Source organism: Phoxinus phoxinus (genome assembly GCF_949152265.1).
Source record: "Phoxinus phoxinus genome assembly, chromosome: 7".
In the NCBI taxonomy this organism is placed as follows: domain Eukaryota; kingdom Metazoa; phylum Chordata; class Actinopteri; order Cypriniformes; family Leuciscidae; genus Phoxinus; species Phoxinus phoxinus.
The window spans coordinates 21,099,294-21,114,065 of record NC_136882.1 but is presented as its reverse complement, the minus strand read 5'-3'; the positions used below and the strand labels follow the sequence as shown (position 1 = coordinate 21,114,065).

At 38.7% G+C, this 14,772-nt stretch overlaps 1 protein-coding gene across 3 annotated transcripts; it reads left to right on the top strand.

Annotated features, from left to right (window-relative positions):
* Positions 1-375: 375 nt before the first annotated feature.
* Positions 376-14,452, top strand: fam124a (family with sequence similarity 124 member A). 3 transcript variants are annotated; one of them, XM_079619161.1, is made up of 5 exons: positions 486-625; positions 1,134-1,172; positions 3,019-3,050; positions 8,543-9,306; positions 12,791-14,452. In XM_079619161.1, the coding sequence occupies exons 3-5, from the start codon at positions 3,035-3,037 to the stop codon at positions 13,646-13,648; spliced, it is 1,638 nt and encodes a 545-aa protein (XP_079475287.1). In that variant the 5' UTR covers positions 486-625; positions 1,134-1,172; positions 3,019-3,034; the 3' UTR covers positions 13,649-14,452. The 3 variants fall into 3 exon arrangements, with proteins under 3 accessions (XP_079475286.1, XP_079475288.1, XP_079475287.1); XM_079619160.1 differs by lacking the exon at positions 1,134-1,172 and having other exon boundaries at positions 376-625; XM_079619162.1 differs by lacking the exon at positions 1,134-1,172 and having other exon boundaries at positions 423-625; positions 11,940-14,452.
* The last annotated feature ends 320 nt before the right edge of the window (positions 14,453-14,772 follow it).

The following is a 14,772-nucleotide window of genomic DNA, read 5'->3' as shown; positions in this document are numbered from 1 at the left end:
TAGCCTAAGCTATTTAAGTTATATCTCAAGAGTATCCTAATTTACTTAATATGTAAAACATTTTGGCAAAGTAAACAAATGTGAGTGCGCCTGTAAAATTTCTGTCGGGGATTTGTCATTGTCGCAACGTATAGCCTAATCCTTAATGCATATGCAGCATCCATATCGATATGTTTTAAGATTATAATATATTCGTAATGCAATAGCTTTATAGATAGGCTACTTTAAGTGATACTTATTTATTTATCTTAATGTCCACATTCCACGCAGACTGAGTGCGCATTATTTTGTCTCATGGTTCAGTGAAATACTCGCTGTGCCACCTGGGAGCGGTAAACGCACCGCTATTGAACTAAATGAACGACGGTGACGCACAAGCTTCATGAACGAACCAGATCAGACAGACTCTGGCGTGTCACTGTTAGCTGTTCCTGTCACCCTTACCGGGGTCGTTTGTCCATCCCAGCTTTAAAAAGTTATTCGCAGTCATTGTGTGCCGTGTACGTGGGCGTTAAAGTGCAGAAGAGAAAACGGGAGGCATGTGAAGTTCATGTCTGACACTTTCGCCAGAGATGAAGAATTCAGTGGAAGATGAGTGTGCTGATTCAGGAGCGGAGACCGGAGGGTGAGCGATGATAAAGAACTTATTTTGCTAAGATAATGAAATAAAGTACTGAGAATATAGCCATAATGCACTAGCTTAGACGCCGATGTGATACAAACATCATCGCGGTTAGAAGAATCTGATTCATATAAAGTGAGTCATTTGACGAGGATTCTGAATCTGATTGATTCATTATCCGCGCAAGTCATTAATAATAATAAAAAATGGTCAGGGTGCTTAATTGAAGTTTTCTTGTTTCGTTTCTGTCTCTTTTGCCCCATTTCTTATTTAACCATCTGTTGTTTGGCATTAACACCCAAGACATCTGGCGCAGAGATTTACTGATGAAAAGTAGCTGGAATAAGCCAATGAGTTGAGCTGTTATTGAATGCTTCTAGGCTGATTAGCACAAGAGAGTGACAGAAGCCATACTAATAATCACATAGCTCTCACATCAGCTCTCTACCTGAGATTTAACTCTCTTATTATTTCAAAGTCATGTGTGATCTGTATCATTCTGTTCTTTCAGCTGTGAACGATGAAAAGATGCATCCTGGTTTGTTTATAGGTATGTCACATCATAATGGCTGTGTTGTAGGTGTAAGTAGCCTAGATACTGCTTTAGTAGGACTGTCATGGCACATTGCTTAAAATCCTACATTCTGGAGTAGCCTACACGTGACTGTGTCTGTTTTAGAATATTATTTCTTTAGATATAGCTAGAATCATTTGTTTAGAAGAAAATTGCCTCAGCACCTTTCTAATGACTTCAGTGACAGCCTTTCCAGTCTTCAATTAGCTGCATTTATCCAAAGCCACTTACAGTACACAAGAGAAACCTTTGGTTTAAGTTAAAATGTTGATAGCTTATCCATCATTGAGTTAGAACCACAACATTTCTGTTAAATGTTCTTTTTACCACTGAGATTGATCATCTAGATCTAGATCAAACTTATCCTTAAAATGGACAAAAATGTCTTGGAAATGTATCTGACCTAAAAATACGTAGTATCTGGATGATCCGGTAAAAAATAATATGAATAATACTCGTTACCATAATATAGCCTATTGAATATCTTCCACGTAGTGGTTTTCAGACTAGGTTTACGTGGGTGTCTTATTGCTATTGTTGTGTGCCTTATTTTCTCATTTAGTTTGTTTCCAAAACAGTAACTGGCTGTAAACTGCATGAATGGCAGTAAATCAGAGAATTAAAAAAAAAACGATGCTTTCTAATGATGCTCCAGTGTTCATTGTTGAAGTGTGAGACTAATAAAAATAAACAGACAATTCACCACTTCTATCACCTACATTAACATTTTTATTATATACATCACTCATTGATTCACACATTTGACACATTTGATTCACTGTAATGACAATATCGGCCACATTTAGAGGCTTTTATGATATGATACATTTCTTTGTATTAAATATGACATAGAAACACAAAAGTGATTTTGCTGTTGAATGCCAAGTATAGACCATGGTATGTGCAATACAGTTTAAAAGTTTTTGAAAGAAGTCTCGTATGCTATCATCATTCTATCATTCTAATCATTCTAATATGCTTATTTGATGCTCAAGAAACATTTCTTATTATTATCAATTTTGAAGTTGTGCATCTTTATATTTTTGTGGAAATAATTTTTTCAAGATTCTTTGATGAATATAAATGTCAAGAAAACAGCATTTATTTGAAATAGCAACCTTTTGTAACTTTATAAATATCTTACCATCACTTTTGATTAATTGAATGTGTCCTTGCAAAATAAAAGTATTAATTTCTTTAAAAATTCTTACTGACCTAAAACTTTTGAACAGTAGTGTACGTTGCACCATATTACCAGTAAAGACCATAACATTACAGCATTAAATGACAACATTCAAAATTCAAGTTTACTGTAACTAAACGGAATTTCCTTGTTCTTAAAAATAATGGGTATTACACTGTTCTCATTACCAGAGAAACAGGAAAGACAGCGAGAGAGAGAGATAGGAAAGGAAAAAGATTGACCAGAGAGCGATAAAAGAAAAAAAAGCATGTACAATGAAAAAAAAAAAGACACTAGGTCACTATGGCACGTGTACATAAGGTATGAAATATTTCAAACAGGTCTCATTCTTTGTTAGTTTTTAACCTTTTTCAGCAATCGTTGAGCTGGGAGCATAGAAGGTTTTTGACAAAGCTGCTAAAGACACAATCTTTGATCATAACTTTTACATATATGTGTGTGTGTACTGTATACACTAGAGGATCTACTACACACACTATATATACCATGACACCCAGGATTGTTTGTCCAGATGTAGGACCTTCCTTTGAAACCATGGGATCCTAAATCATTCTAACAGTCTCTAACAAAAGTCTCTCTCTGTTTCTCTCTCCTTTCTGTCATTCACTCTCTTCTCAGGTCTGACTACAGTCTTATGTCATCAGCAAGCAGTGAGTACATGTCATTTGTTGGTACATTCCCTTTGCAATTCAGATGAACTTTCTAATAAAACATATCTTAATGAAACACATACACACACATTTTCAACTCGTCATATCTGACTGATGCACTTCAAATACCGTCCTGTTGTCTTGTTCTCACTGGGGTGTTTTTAAGGGACTATTATTTGCAAAGCTAATTTTGGAACAATATATATTGCGAAAAGCACATTAGAAATTACAAGTGGAAGAATTCAGTTAGTTAAAACACTTGACAATTGTTGCCATGACAGTGAGATTAGTTTGTTCTCGAAATCACAGCTTGAAGTGCTTCGCGAGCTCTAACACCTCCGCTTGTTTGTGTGTGAGTGCCTGCTTTTTGTGTGTGTGTGTCTGTAGCTGACCTTTCCATGTGGCTGTGTTGGGCCCAGTCTGTTTCCCTATGGAGGGATTAATGTCCAATATTAGCCCATTAATCTGGGCAGCAGGAAACACTCCTCCCAGTGACAGCGCAGGAAGAACTCTTTCACTCACCCACTCACATATAGACACACTCACCTACTCACACACGCATACACACATACACACACTCTAAAACCTAGAGCCCATCAAGGACACCGCATAATAGACTGTGTATAATTTACTGAAGAATGAAGAAAAGTGGTTCAGTGGGGAATCAGGGACAGAAAATGTAGAAAACAGAATGAGACTGTTTGAGAAATAAGGAGAGAGGGGGAGAAAGAGAGGGGCTGCCTTCTCTCTCTCTCTCTCTCTCTCTCTCTCTCTCTCTCTCTCTCTCTCTCGCTCGCACACACATATGTACGTATATATATATATGACAGGCTGCAATTTATATATATATAGATGACAGGCTGCAATTTATAATGTTAATTTATAATGAGTCATTTTGAATTCATATTCCATTGTCTTTTTATCAAAACACCTCCACATGGAAGGGAAATGTTTTTCACTTTTCCACCACATTTCCCTTTATTGTTTCTGCATTCTCTCTCTGCTGCATCTTCAGTCATGTCAGCATTTCGTCGCTTCTGCAGCTCATCAGATTTTGTCTGTAACCATGTGCATAACACTTTCCTCTCTATATCTTTGTTTTGTCACATCACTAACAACTTCAATGCTCTGCATAAACAGAATCTGGAGTGGAATATATTCTCTGAAATCTGTGTTCCATCTTTATATCTCTGTACATTTACTTTTCTAGACTGAAGAAAAGAGAAATGCTTCATGTGGTTACATCTAAATTAATTGATTTGAATTAAAATCAAAAATATTATTTAACATCACTCCGTCAACCTAAATGCATTATGTTACACCAACAAGATTAAATATAAGGGGCAGATAAGAAATAAAGTCACAATTGCAGGTCACCACTTTTACAATGTAGGAACGGCACCAGATTGCGGTGTATATTAGGGATGGTTAAGCTGGTGCTAAACTTATTTAATGGTGTTGCTTAAGTCTCACACAGCCAAACAGATTACATTCCATTACAGACTCAACTGAGATTACAGATGGTTTAAAGTGATCAAGCTCAAGTTCTTGAATCTAGCTGAACGCAGAGCTGCGTCTCATTGTCAGGAAAGATACACGTACATACCAGATTTCCCTTATCAGAAATGTTTTACATATGCTAACATGAGAATATGCTGCTGTATTTCAACCCTTTTACAGTAAGTTTGACATTTATTAATAATATGAACTTAGTAAATGATGGTACTGTAGTATCACTGCCTTGTAATAATTCACAAATTATAACTGAAAAAAAATTAATAACTAGATTAATGTCACAATCCTCAGTCACCAGATCAGTCACCTTGCACTACATTTCCCATAATCCCTCCTGGCTCACACCTACACACACTTCACAATCATTCACACCTGCCATCAATCACCATCAGCTCCACTCTATTTAAGCCGGCTCCACACACTCATCAGAGTCTGGTCTCGTTGTTCAACACTGTCCATCGTACTGTGACTTATCACTCACATACCACCACCACCACCACCACCACCACCACCACCACCACCACCACCACCACCACAATATGCAATCCAGAGACTCACCTACTAACTTCCTGTGTGTTATTCAATAAACTCTATTCAGATTTTACCTGTCTGTATTCTTCTGTTCCGTGACAGAAGACCAGACCTTAAAATGGATTATGCAGCGCAATTTGCTGATATGGCTTGTGAGGTTTTTTTTTACTGAAAAATATTTGACGACAAGACCCTTACAGACACCTGAACTGGAGTGATGCTATCATCCGGTGTCTGGAGAGTGTTTACCCCTGGTCCAGAACACTGCTACCAGCCGCCGTTACACGTTAGCCAATGCCCGAAGATAAGAGGTCAGCGCCTTTAAGAATGTCTAGCCTTTATCTGCTTCCATCACCACCCTGCTCAGCCAGTCCTCCAGCCCCGCCTCTGCTGGAGGTTGTCAATCCTTTGCCATCTCCTGTAATGCCAAGCACTCACGTTGAGCTTCAGGTCCTACAATCACCATCAGTCCCTGAGCGGATAGATCCAGTGGCTCCGCCTCCAGCCTCAGGTCGTCTCGCTCCACCTTGGTCCATCAACCTGTGTCGGCTCCACCTTGGCTCCTCCCTAGAGCTTATATTCTCTGCCTGAGCCCGAACTGGCTGATATTTCCCGCCACTATCCTCAGGCTGGGCTGGGACCTTGATCATGCATTTTTTTTTTTTTTTATCATTAACAATGATAGATTCTTTTTGGGCCCGATCTAAGCTCTACTCCTCCCACCTTCGACTTTTGCCTCGTCCCACCGGCTCCCCCTTGATCAGTCGTCACACCACCTCCGCCAGGGACTTGTGGATCTTCCGGTACACTCCGTTCCTCTACCCCTATGGCTGCAGCAGGCTCCTCCTTCCCTTCGGGTACGCCTCGATCCTCCATCACACCGGCATCGCCTCAGTCCTCGGGCAGTCTGGCTCCTCCTCAGACAATTGTTGCCGCGGCATCGCCTAGGACTCCTGTGCCAGAGATGTCGCTCTTCTCCATTGGTTCTCCGTCTGCGCCCTGGGATCCATCGGCTCTGCCTCTGTCGGTCGGCCCCCAGTTGACGTCAGCCTCCACCTTGGCTCCTCCCTCCCTCGACTCCACCGTGGGGTGCCAGCTCTGGGTCTGTGCCTTCGGACGGATTCCATCATCGCCGCCGGTGTCTCGTCATCCGTCTGTCACCATTATTCTGCCGCCAGCTAACACCATCCCTTCGCCTACTGCTCTTACCATCTCCACGCCCCCCTCCTAAGCCTCCATCTTCACCTCTTCAAGCCGTGGTGTTACTCCTTCTGGAAAGGGGGAGTACTGTCACAATCCTCAGTCACCAGACCAGTCACCTTGCACTACATTTCCCATAATCCCATAAATAAATAAACACCTTTTATTTGAACATTTCCTTTGAGTTAAATCTATAAAAAATTGTGAAGTAGTTCAGTATCTGTGATTTCTTAATTGCATTGGTAATAAGTCAAAGGATACCGTTTCCTGAGAATCAACTGTGTGTCTGCGGGGCAAAGTGCCATATCATTCACATTTAATTTCTTCCAGCTGAAAGCTTTTGGCAATTTAAATTATTAACTGGATCACATATGTGTATTCAATCTAGAGGTCATAGAGTAGAAAAAAATATTGTATGGTTTTAAGTCTGAGCAACCTTTGCTTAGCGAATATATTGGCTACTGCTTAGTTTTTCTACACTGATCAATTAAAAGGATCCTTCATTGAATGATGTGTGTCAGTTACACCTGCAAGAGTGCAGTGCAACTAGAGAAGTGTGTTTACTTGCGTGAGTGTGTTTTTGTGTGTACGTGTGTAAGAGCATAGCGTTCCCTCGGCCTCTGGTGCCCCCAACCTTAAACAACAAACAAACTGGGACGAGTCCCATGAGTCAGGAGACAGAGTTTGGGGGGGTTAGTGGAGGAAAAGAAAGAGGCAGGTGTCCATGCCCTGCCATTTTCTGCTATATACTGAGAAAAATGTTTGATTCTGTGTTTGTTAGAGTAGCTTTAAACAATAAGTGTGTTCTCGTAACAACTGCTATAGATAATAGCGGCTAGACAGATGGATATATCAATACAAGGGTTTGCTACATTATGCAGCATTTCTTAGAATGTTGAGAGTTCATGTGTTTTTACATCACGTCATACAATTACAATTGTTTCCTGTGAGGTTTTCTCTATAATTCCTGCTCATGAATATTGAGGTTTGATTTCTACAATCATAAAGTGTCACATATGCCTTTATCACTTTGTTAACTGGATCTTTTATATACTTTTGTGCTCAAGTGTGTGTGTGTGTGTGTGTGTGTGTGTGTGTGCGCACTAAAGGCTCAGTATGGTCAAAGGTTCAGTGGAAGGGCAAACCTTATTCAGAAGTCCTACAGGGAGCCAAAGCATTTCTCCAGGGTTACTAACCATCCACTAATGCAACTAATGAGGCTGTACTGTTCACTATACAGCCTGATTACAGAACATGAGCACATGGATGAAAAGGTTTCATTCAGTCTTGAGAGCCCATCCATTTTTTTTTTCCGCAGTGCTTTCCTTTATAGAAGTCAAAGTTGAAGTAGGTTTGCCAGAACAAAGCAGAACATGTAACACACAAATACACCTCATATAAAAAAAGGCAGGAACTAGTGTGTGGTAGGCTTGGTAGCAGTGCACAAACTGAGGGAAGTCTAGGGATAAATGACATACAATATACTTATTTCCCTAAATATTTTAGTTGTAGGAAACATAATGACAACATAATTTTGCTTTAAACATTCAGCAAAAGGGTAAATGTAGTGAATTACACATTAATGTGATTTCAGACTGCATTTTCTGTCCCTTTTAAAACCATCTGACAAAAACTTTCCCTTATGTCTATTTAACCATATGATATTTTTATTATTAAAATATTATGAAAACAATATGAAAAACAATAATGGTTTGAGGCAGTTTTAAAGGATTGTGTTATAATTATTAATACATTTTTTTTATATATTAGCCTACTTTATAAAAAATAATTTAAAGTTGCATGAAATGACAATTCAATCTATTTTCTAAATGTACGTTAATGGTCTTTGTGAACAATTAATCCATGCATGTTTCATTTTTTCATTATTAATTTGACCTCGTAATGTATAATCAATATGTTTAATCCTAACTTTATCTTCCAATGAAACAACAGACTTATTTCTGCTGATGTTCTCCAATTTGTTAAACCCCACACCTTTTTTACAATTCACTGCAATCTCAAATTCAGATCTGCCTCCATCCAATTTAACAACCTAAGTCCCCAACCTACATTTTCTATAATCCGTTTCACACAGATGTTTGTCACAATACAGAAGAAAAGATCTGTTGCTACATTGTTTAATTGGAATTAATATATATTATATTGAATTAGTGCAGCAACATGTTGAAGGATAATTTTCTTCTTGTCTCTCTATCCACCCACCTCTTGTTATGTCTTTTTGTTAGGTGATTTGTCCATGGGGGACCTACAAGACCCTTTCCTAGTTTCTATCCACATCATCACTGACCCTGGTCAGGCCAAAACACTCCAGAAAGCTGCTGATCAGGTCCTCTCCTGGCTCCACCCGGAACTTACCCTCTTCAGGGTGTCAGAACGGGCAGATGGTCTCTCTCGAAAGCCCAAGGCCCACCTACAGCGCATCACTGAACCGCCATCACACCAGCCATCCTTGGCCGTCATCCTATTTCTACAGGATGAATATGGAGGTGAAGAGAGTCTTAAACGTCTCCACTGTCAGCTGAGATGCCCACCGTGGCAATACCACCACACAGAGCGTGTGAACGGACAAGGGCTGTTACCACTTTCACCAGCCAGCCAGGACTTTGTTACACTGGCACCAGGCACACCGCTATGGGCACTTCGCCAGGTGCACTATGGCAAAGAGATAGTGCGTTTTACCGTCTACTGTCGCTACGAGACCTACACCGAACAGGTGCGTCTGTACAGGCTGCTCCTGCGCCGAAGGCTTGCCCAGAAGAAGGAGGATTTCTGCTTCTGTGTGGTCTACTCCAACCCTGAAACAGAAATCCAGTTGTCATTCAAGCGGGTTCCCCGAGGCCAGAGCCCCGCCCCCACTGAAAATGCTGTGATGGAGATTCGAGTGAGGGATGTCGGTGAACTTGTGCCACTGCTGCCACGCCCCTGCACGCCCATCAGTGACGTCCGCTGGCAAACCAACGATTATGACGGGAACAAGATATTGCTACAGGTAAGACAGAGAGTATATTATTAGAAAATATAACTAAAAGTAGCTTTTTTTGAGGTCCTAAAAAATTGTACGGCATGTAAATGACATCTCAGATACCATACTGACTACTTTCCATTAACTGTGTAAACATTTAAATTACTAAACTATATGAGTAGAAGTTGGAAAATAAAGATTCCGAAATAAAGTTTATGAATCTGACAGTGACATACTAAACTCCATATATTTTACATAGCATTGTATAAACTCTTATTACTTACTTTACTTTACTTCATTGGTTTATAGTAATGTGGACAACCTCTTTTAATGAAAAGAGCAGCTTTAGCCTCTACGGCTAATTTCCAGCTGTAGTCCCCAGCCAGTTGTTAATTGGCATACATCAATAAATACATTACAATTAAAACAAGGCTTAAGCAAGAGCTTAGACAAACAGACAAGGTGGTACAAAATTGAGACAGACAAGCAAGCACAAATTACAGAGACATAAAAGCAGGTCAAGCAATAAAAGAGAAAATTGACACAAAAGATAATCATGCAAAGGCCTCATGAAACACATATAGGACATAGCATTGAAACAGTCAGCAGAGATCAAGTGGCAGAAGCATGATCATGTCACATCTAGTGCGCACATCACATCTAGCATATTAATGTGTGCAGGTGTAATTGTCGATTAGCCAATTTTTAAGGTGTACAGTAAAAGTCGAATACATATGTATGTTTTTAATTGTAATGGGCAATGAGTTCCAGTTATGTATTGCAGTAAATGAAAATGATAATTGACCAAATGTACTTTTTCTGAGTGGGATTACTAGATCGCCACGTGTGGTGCTTCTGGTATTATGAATGCTGTTATTGCGTTGGATTATAAATGAATTGAAAGGAGGCGGAGCGGTATTATGTAAAATTTTGTAAACCAGACAAATATTTTTGAATTTAATTACATTTTCCCAGCTCAGCAGTTTATATTTTTTTAAGATTATACAATGGTGTAAACTGTTGGGCTTCTGGTCCAAAATTTTAAGAGTTTTTTTATAAATAGTTGCTAGTGGCTTAAGTGCTGAACTGTTAGTTTGTCCCCAGCTTGTCAGACAATATGTTAGATGTGACATAATCATTGCATCCATAAATAATTTAGCAGCATTAAAAGTAAGGGCACTTCTAATATATCTAAAATTAGCTAAACTAAACTTGACTCTATTGCAGACTTTCTTAATATGTGTTTTAAAAGAGAGATTAGAATCAATAATAACGCCCAGATATTTAAATTGTGGCACAATAGTAATGTTTTGACCCGAAATTGATATGTTTGACACACTAATACATTGTCTTTTTGTAAAAAACATTCCCACAGTTTTATCTACGTTTAATTGAAGACATGAACGATTTAGCCAATTGGTGATCTGGTCCATGGCTTTAGTCAATTTTGTGGCAGCCAGATTTTTTGTCTTGGCATGCACATAAATTACAGTATCGTCCGCATACATTATTGTATTGGTGTCAGGGCAAACTGATGGCAGATCATTAAATCATTAGATGTTATTAATCAAGAGACTACATGAAATATTTGTTCTTTTATAAATTATTATAATTTTTTCACACCACAGTACTGTTGAAATGACCTAGTGAATGCAAAAAGATGAATAAAATAATAAAAAACACTTTCCTTCATACATTTGAAATATTATTCATAAATTGTAACCTAAAAATGTTGATTTAAAAAAGTTCATGACATGTTATGCATCAACTAACAGTATACAATTTGACACCTTTTATCATAAAAAAAAAAATTTAGTTGAGGAATTCCCGGTAGTATACTACATTACCCATAGTTACCCACAGTGTGTTCCCATAGTTACAGCAGTAAACAACTGCTACCAATACTTACATTGGTGAAAATAATACAATGTGAATGCCAACCAGAGGGGCTTGACATTGAAATCAACGAAGCAATCAAACTGAACATTAGTGTTTAAATAAGCACAGATGATAGTGTAATTTAGTATAGCATACAGCAAAAATGTGTATGCAAATGCTGATTTTTTCAATGTGTGTCCTAGTTGAGATCCAAACACCTCCAGCCTCGTGTGTGTGGACTAGATTCAATGTAAAAGTACGAAACAAACCTAAAGACAGCTAAATTAACTAACACACAAACAGATACAGGTCAATTCTGCCTGACCTGGATTAGCCGCGATCAAAGCAGGTTTGGCTCTCGGTCTACAGCCGTATTACTAATCAACCCCTGCTGGGGCCAAATGGCACAGGGAGGATTTCACACATAATACACATTATCGCTCAAATGAATATGCAAAAATTGAACTGAGTCTATATACAGACATATAGACCAACTCTCTCACTTAACTAAGTCTCCCACTTAACTAAGTCTCCTCTATATTTTATATAGACTAGTAGCAAATTCAGCTATGCCATCACAAGAATTAATAAATCAAAAATAGAAATGTTACTGTATTTTGAGCAAATAAATATTACAGAAGACTTTTTCAAAAACTATAAAAAAAATTTTTATTTTTTACACTTCAAAACACATGTATTTTGCTACATTACCTTGCCAGTGACCATTTTGTTTACTCACCAAAAACATTTGGAGCTCAGTGAGTGTTAATTTGACCCTGCAGGAACCCGTGAGGTATCCCCAGAGTGAAAAGGAACATAAACTATTCCAAGAGGAAGATATAGCACATGCAAATTGTAATGGAATAGAATGACAAAGAGAGAAAAGTATGAATGTTGAGAACGTGGGAAATGTCTGAGTGGAACAGTGAGAAAAGGGGCACAAAGAGGCTCAAAGATGGATGGAAAACCAAAAAACCTAGAGGAAAATAATAGAGGGAGAGGAAGAGGGATGGAGGGAATGTGCAGTGAGGTGTGAAGCAAAAAACAGTGGAACTTTGTTACTCTCGTGCGCACACACTCAAAAATGCTAAAAGAGAAATTTTCCTCTTTTCCTCTCTCACTCCACAGGTGTACAGTTACCTTATCGAAGCCACATTGTGTTTTGTTTGGCAGTTACAGGAACATGGCTCCTTTTCCCAAGCTATATTTATTTAATGTCAAACTATTATGACAGCTCACAATATGATCTGCAGTTTTAAAGATTTAAAGCAACTGATATTCAACTTGTTTTGCTTTAGGATCCAGATTTTATTTTTATATAGATGGCAACATTTTGTAACACAAAAGTAAAATAATATTGAGATTTATTATATTGCATGCACTTAATAGGCCCATCAACATTTAAAATTATTAACAGAACACAACACAAACCATATTTATCCTTTCAAACGATTTTTTATTTTAAAGTGTCTTTTGCTCACCAAAGCTGTATTTATTTGATCATAAATACAGTAAAACAGTACTATTGTGAAATATTATTACATTTTAAAATATATGATTTTTTATTTAGAAATATTTGAGTATATTTAGTGCCTACTAATTGCAAATAACACTCTCAATTTGACTTTGTCAGGTTCAAGGTTTACGGTATTACCGCAAACATACCATTGCAAAGTTTTATCACCTTCCTCCTGAAGACCCTCCGGTCACCTCCCTTCCTCCACCAGAGCCGCCCCCTCCTCCTCCTCCTCCTCCTCCTCCTCCACCATACGGTCGCGGGCCTGCCTCCTACCGAAATCGGCGCTACCACCGGAACTCCTCGCGTTTGCGGACCCAGACCCTTCCGTCTCCTGTCACACACGCCTCCAGGACGTCTCCACCTGCTCTGTGTGATCAGGAGGGCCACGTGGAGAAGCTCCAGAGGGATGTGGAACTCTTTCGGGCTGGATGGACAGGCCACCGCACACAGTCCCTCTTTTCTCTGCCTACAGATGAGTCCCGCTCCACGTGTGCCTCCCCGTCAAGCTTCCGTCCTCGCTGCTTCTCTTCCATGGCTGCTCCAATTTTCCGTGTCAATGTTGATACGCTAGTGGGAGCTGAAGAGACAGATGTGGACACAGGACAAACCATCAGCGCCAGCTCTGTGGACCTGTCGGTGGTCTCAGGTTATTCCCATCCACAGCTGAGGCCCCATCTAAAGTCCCCAGCACCACGGCCCAAGTCAGCTCCTCCAACAGATGGTCTTGACTTTTCTGAACTGACCTATAATAACACCTTCTCTATAAGACAGACTTCTGTGCCGTTTAGAACACAGAGTGTCTCTGCAAAATCCACACCTTGTGTAGTACACAAACCACAGCTGAAGAATGTGTGTGTCTCACAGCCAGATGCGCTGCAGGACAGAGGAAAGCAGAACGGCAACGGTATTGCAACAATAGATGACTGTAGTCAAGAAGGTACTGCGGAGGATGAGCAAGAATTTTACATCTGACACGTGCAGGACAGTCATCTCATTAACATGTATGCAGGCATTTGGGTAAAAAGAGGGAGATTTTGATGTCTTTTATAATTGTTAGCAGTTGAGTATTTAAATGTGGAAAACCCTTAAAGGGAAAGTTCAGCTAAAAAAAAGAAAATATCTGTCATCATTTACTCATCCTCACGTCGTTCCAAACCCATAATACTTTGGTCATCTTCGAAACACAAAGTAAGATATCTTTAATGAAAGTCCAGGAGACCAAAACTTAATTAAAAAGAGAATTGAGCAGTTTAATCCAAATCTTGTGAAAAGATACAATCACTTTATATGAACAGATTTTGTCCCAGTGGAGGGACATTTATGACATGGTGACGAATAAATTATGACAGAATTTTGGGGTGAACTATCCCTTTTAAAAGCTTTGATGTTGTTGTAGCAAATAGGTTTTTTTAGCAACATGCCATACTTAACAATGTGAATTCATTATGAATGACTTTACTTGTTGTATGCGGTGATATTCTGCAGTGTTTCATAGTTGTAAAAACAAAAGATCAATTGCTGATGTCAGAGAACTCAATGAAGAATAGAACTCTACCACCTAGTGGTTGAACATGGCAACTACACAGGTGCTAGACACTTGTATTATGCCACATCACAACTTTATTAGAGAAAAATATTTACTTCTCTACAATTTGTACAGTTTCACTATTTGTCCTGTATAAGAGTTTATGATTTTTTTTGTTTCTGGTCTTCTGGTTTCTGCTTTACATTATCACATATTTTAAATTATATGTACATACTTTGTTTTAAAAATCAGTGACCAAGATTTTATTAGAATTACTTCTGTGCAAAATATGAATGATTATGAGGATACTGGATAGACAAGAAAATAATCAATGAATTCATTAATGTTTGCGTTTACAAATATAATTATATTATTTTTCAGTTCATGGTGGTGTGAATTACTTGCTATTGATTTGATGTAATAAACCCAAATAATTATTATGTTTATGATAGGGCTTAGCAGCTGTTTCCAGGAGAGAAAAAATAATAAATAAATTGTGGGAAGTTCTTCTCATACTTCTACTATGATTGGTCACCGGGTCCTGTTATAAATTGTTTATAAAATATTTATC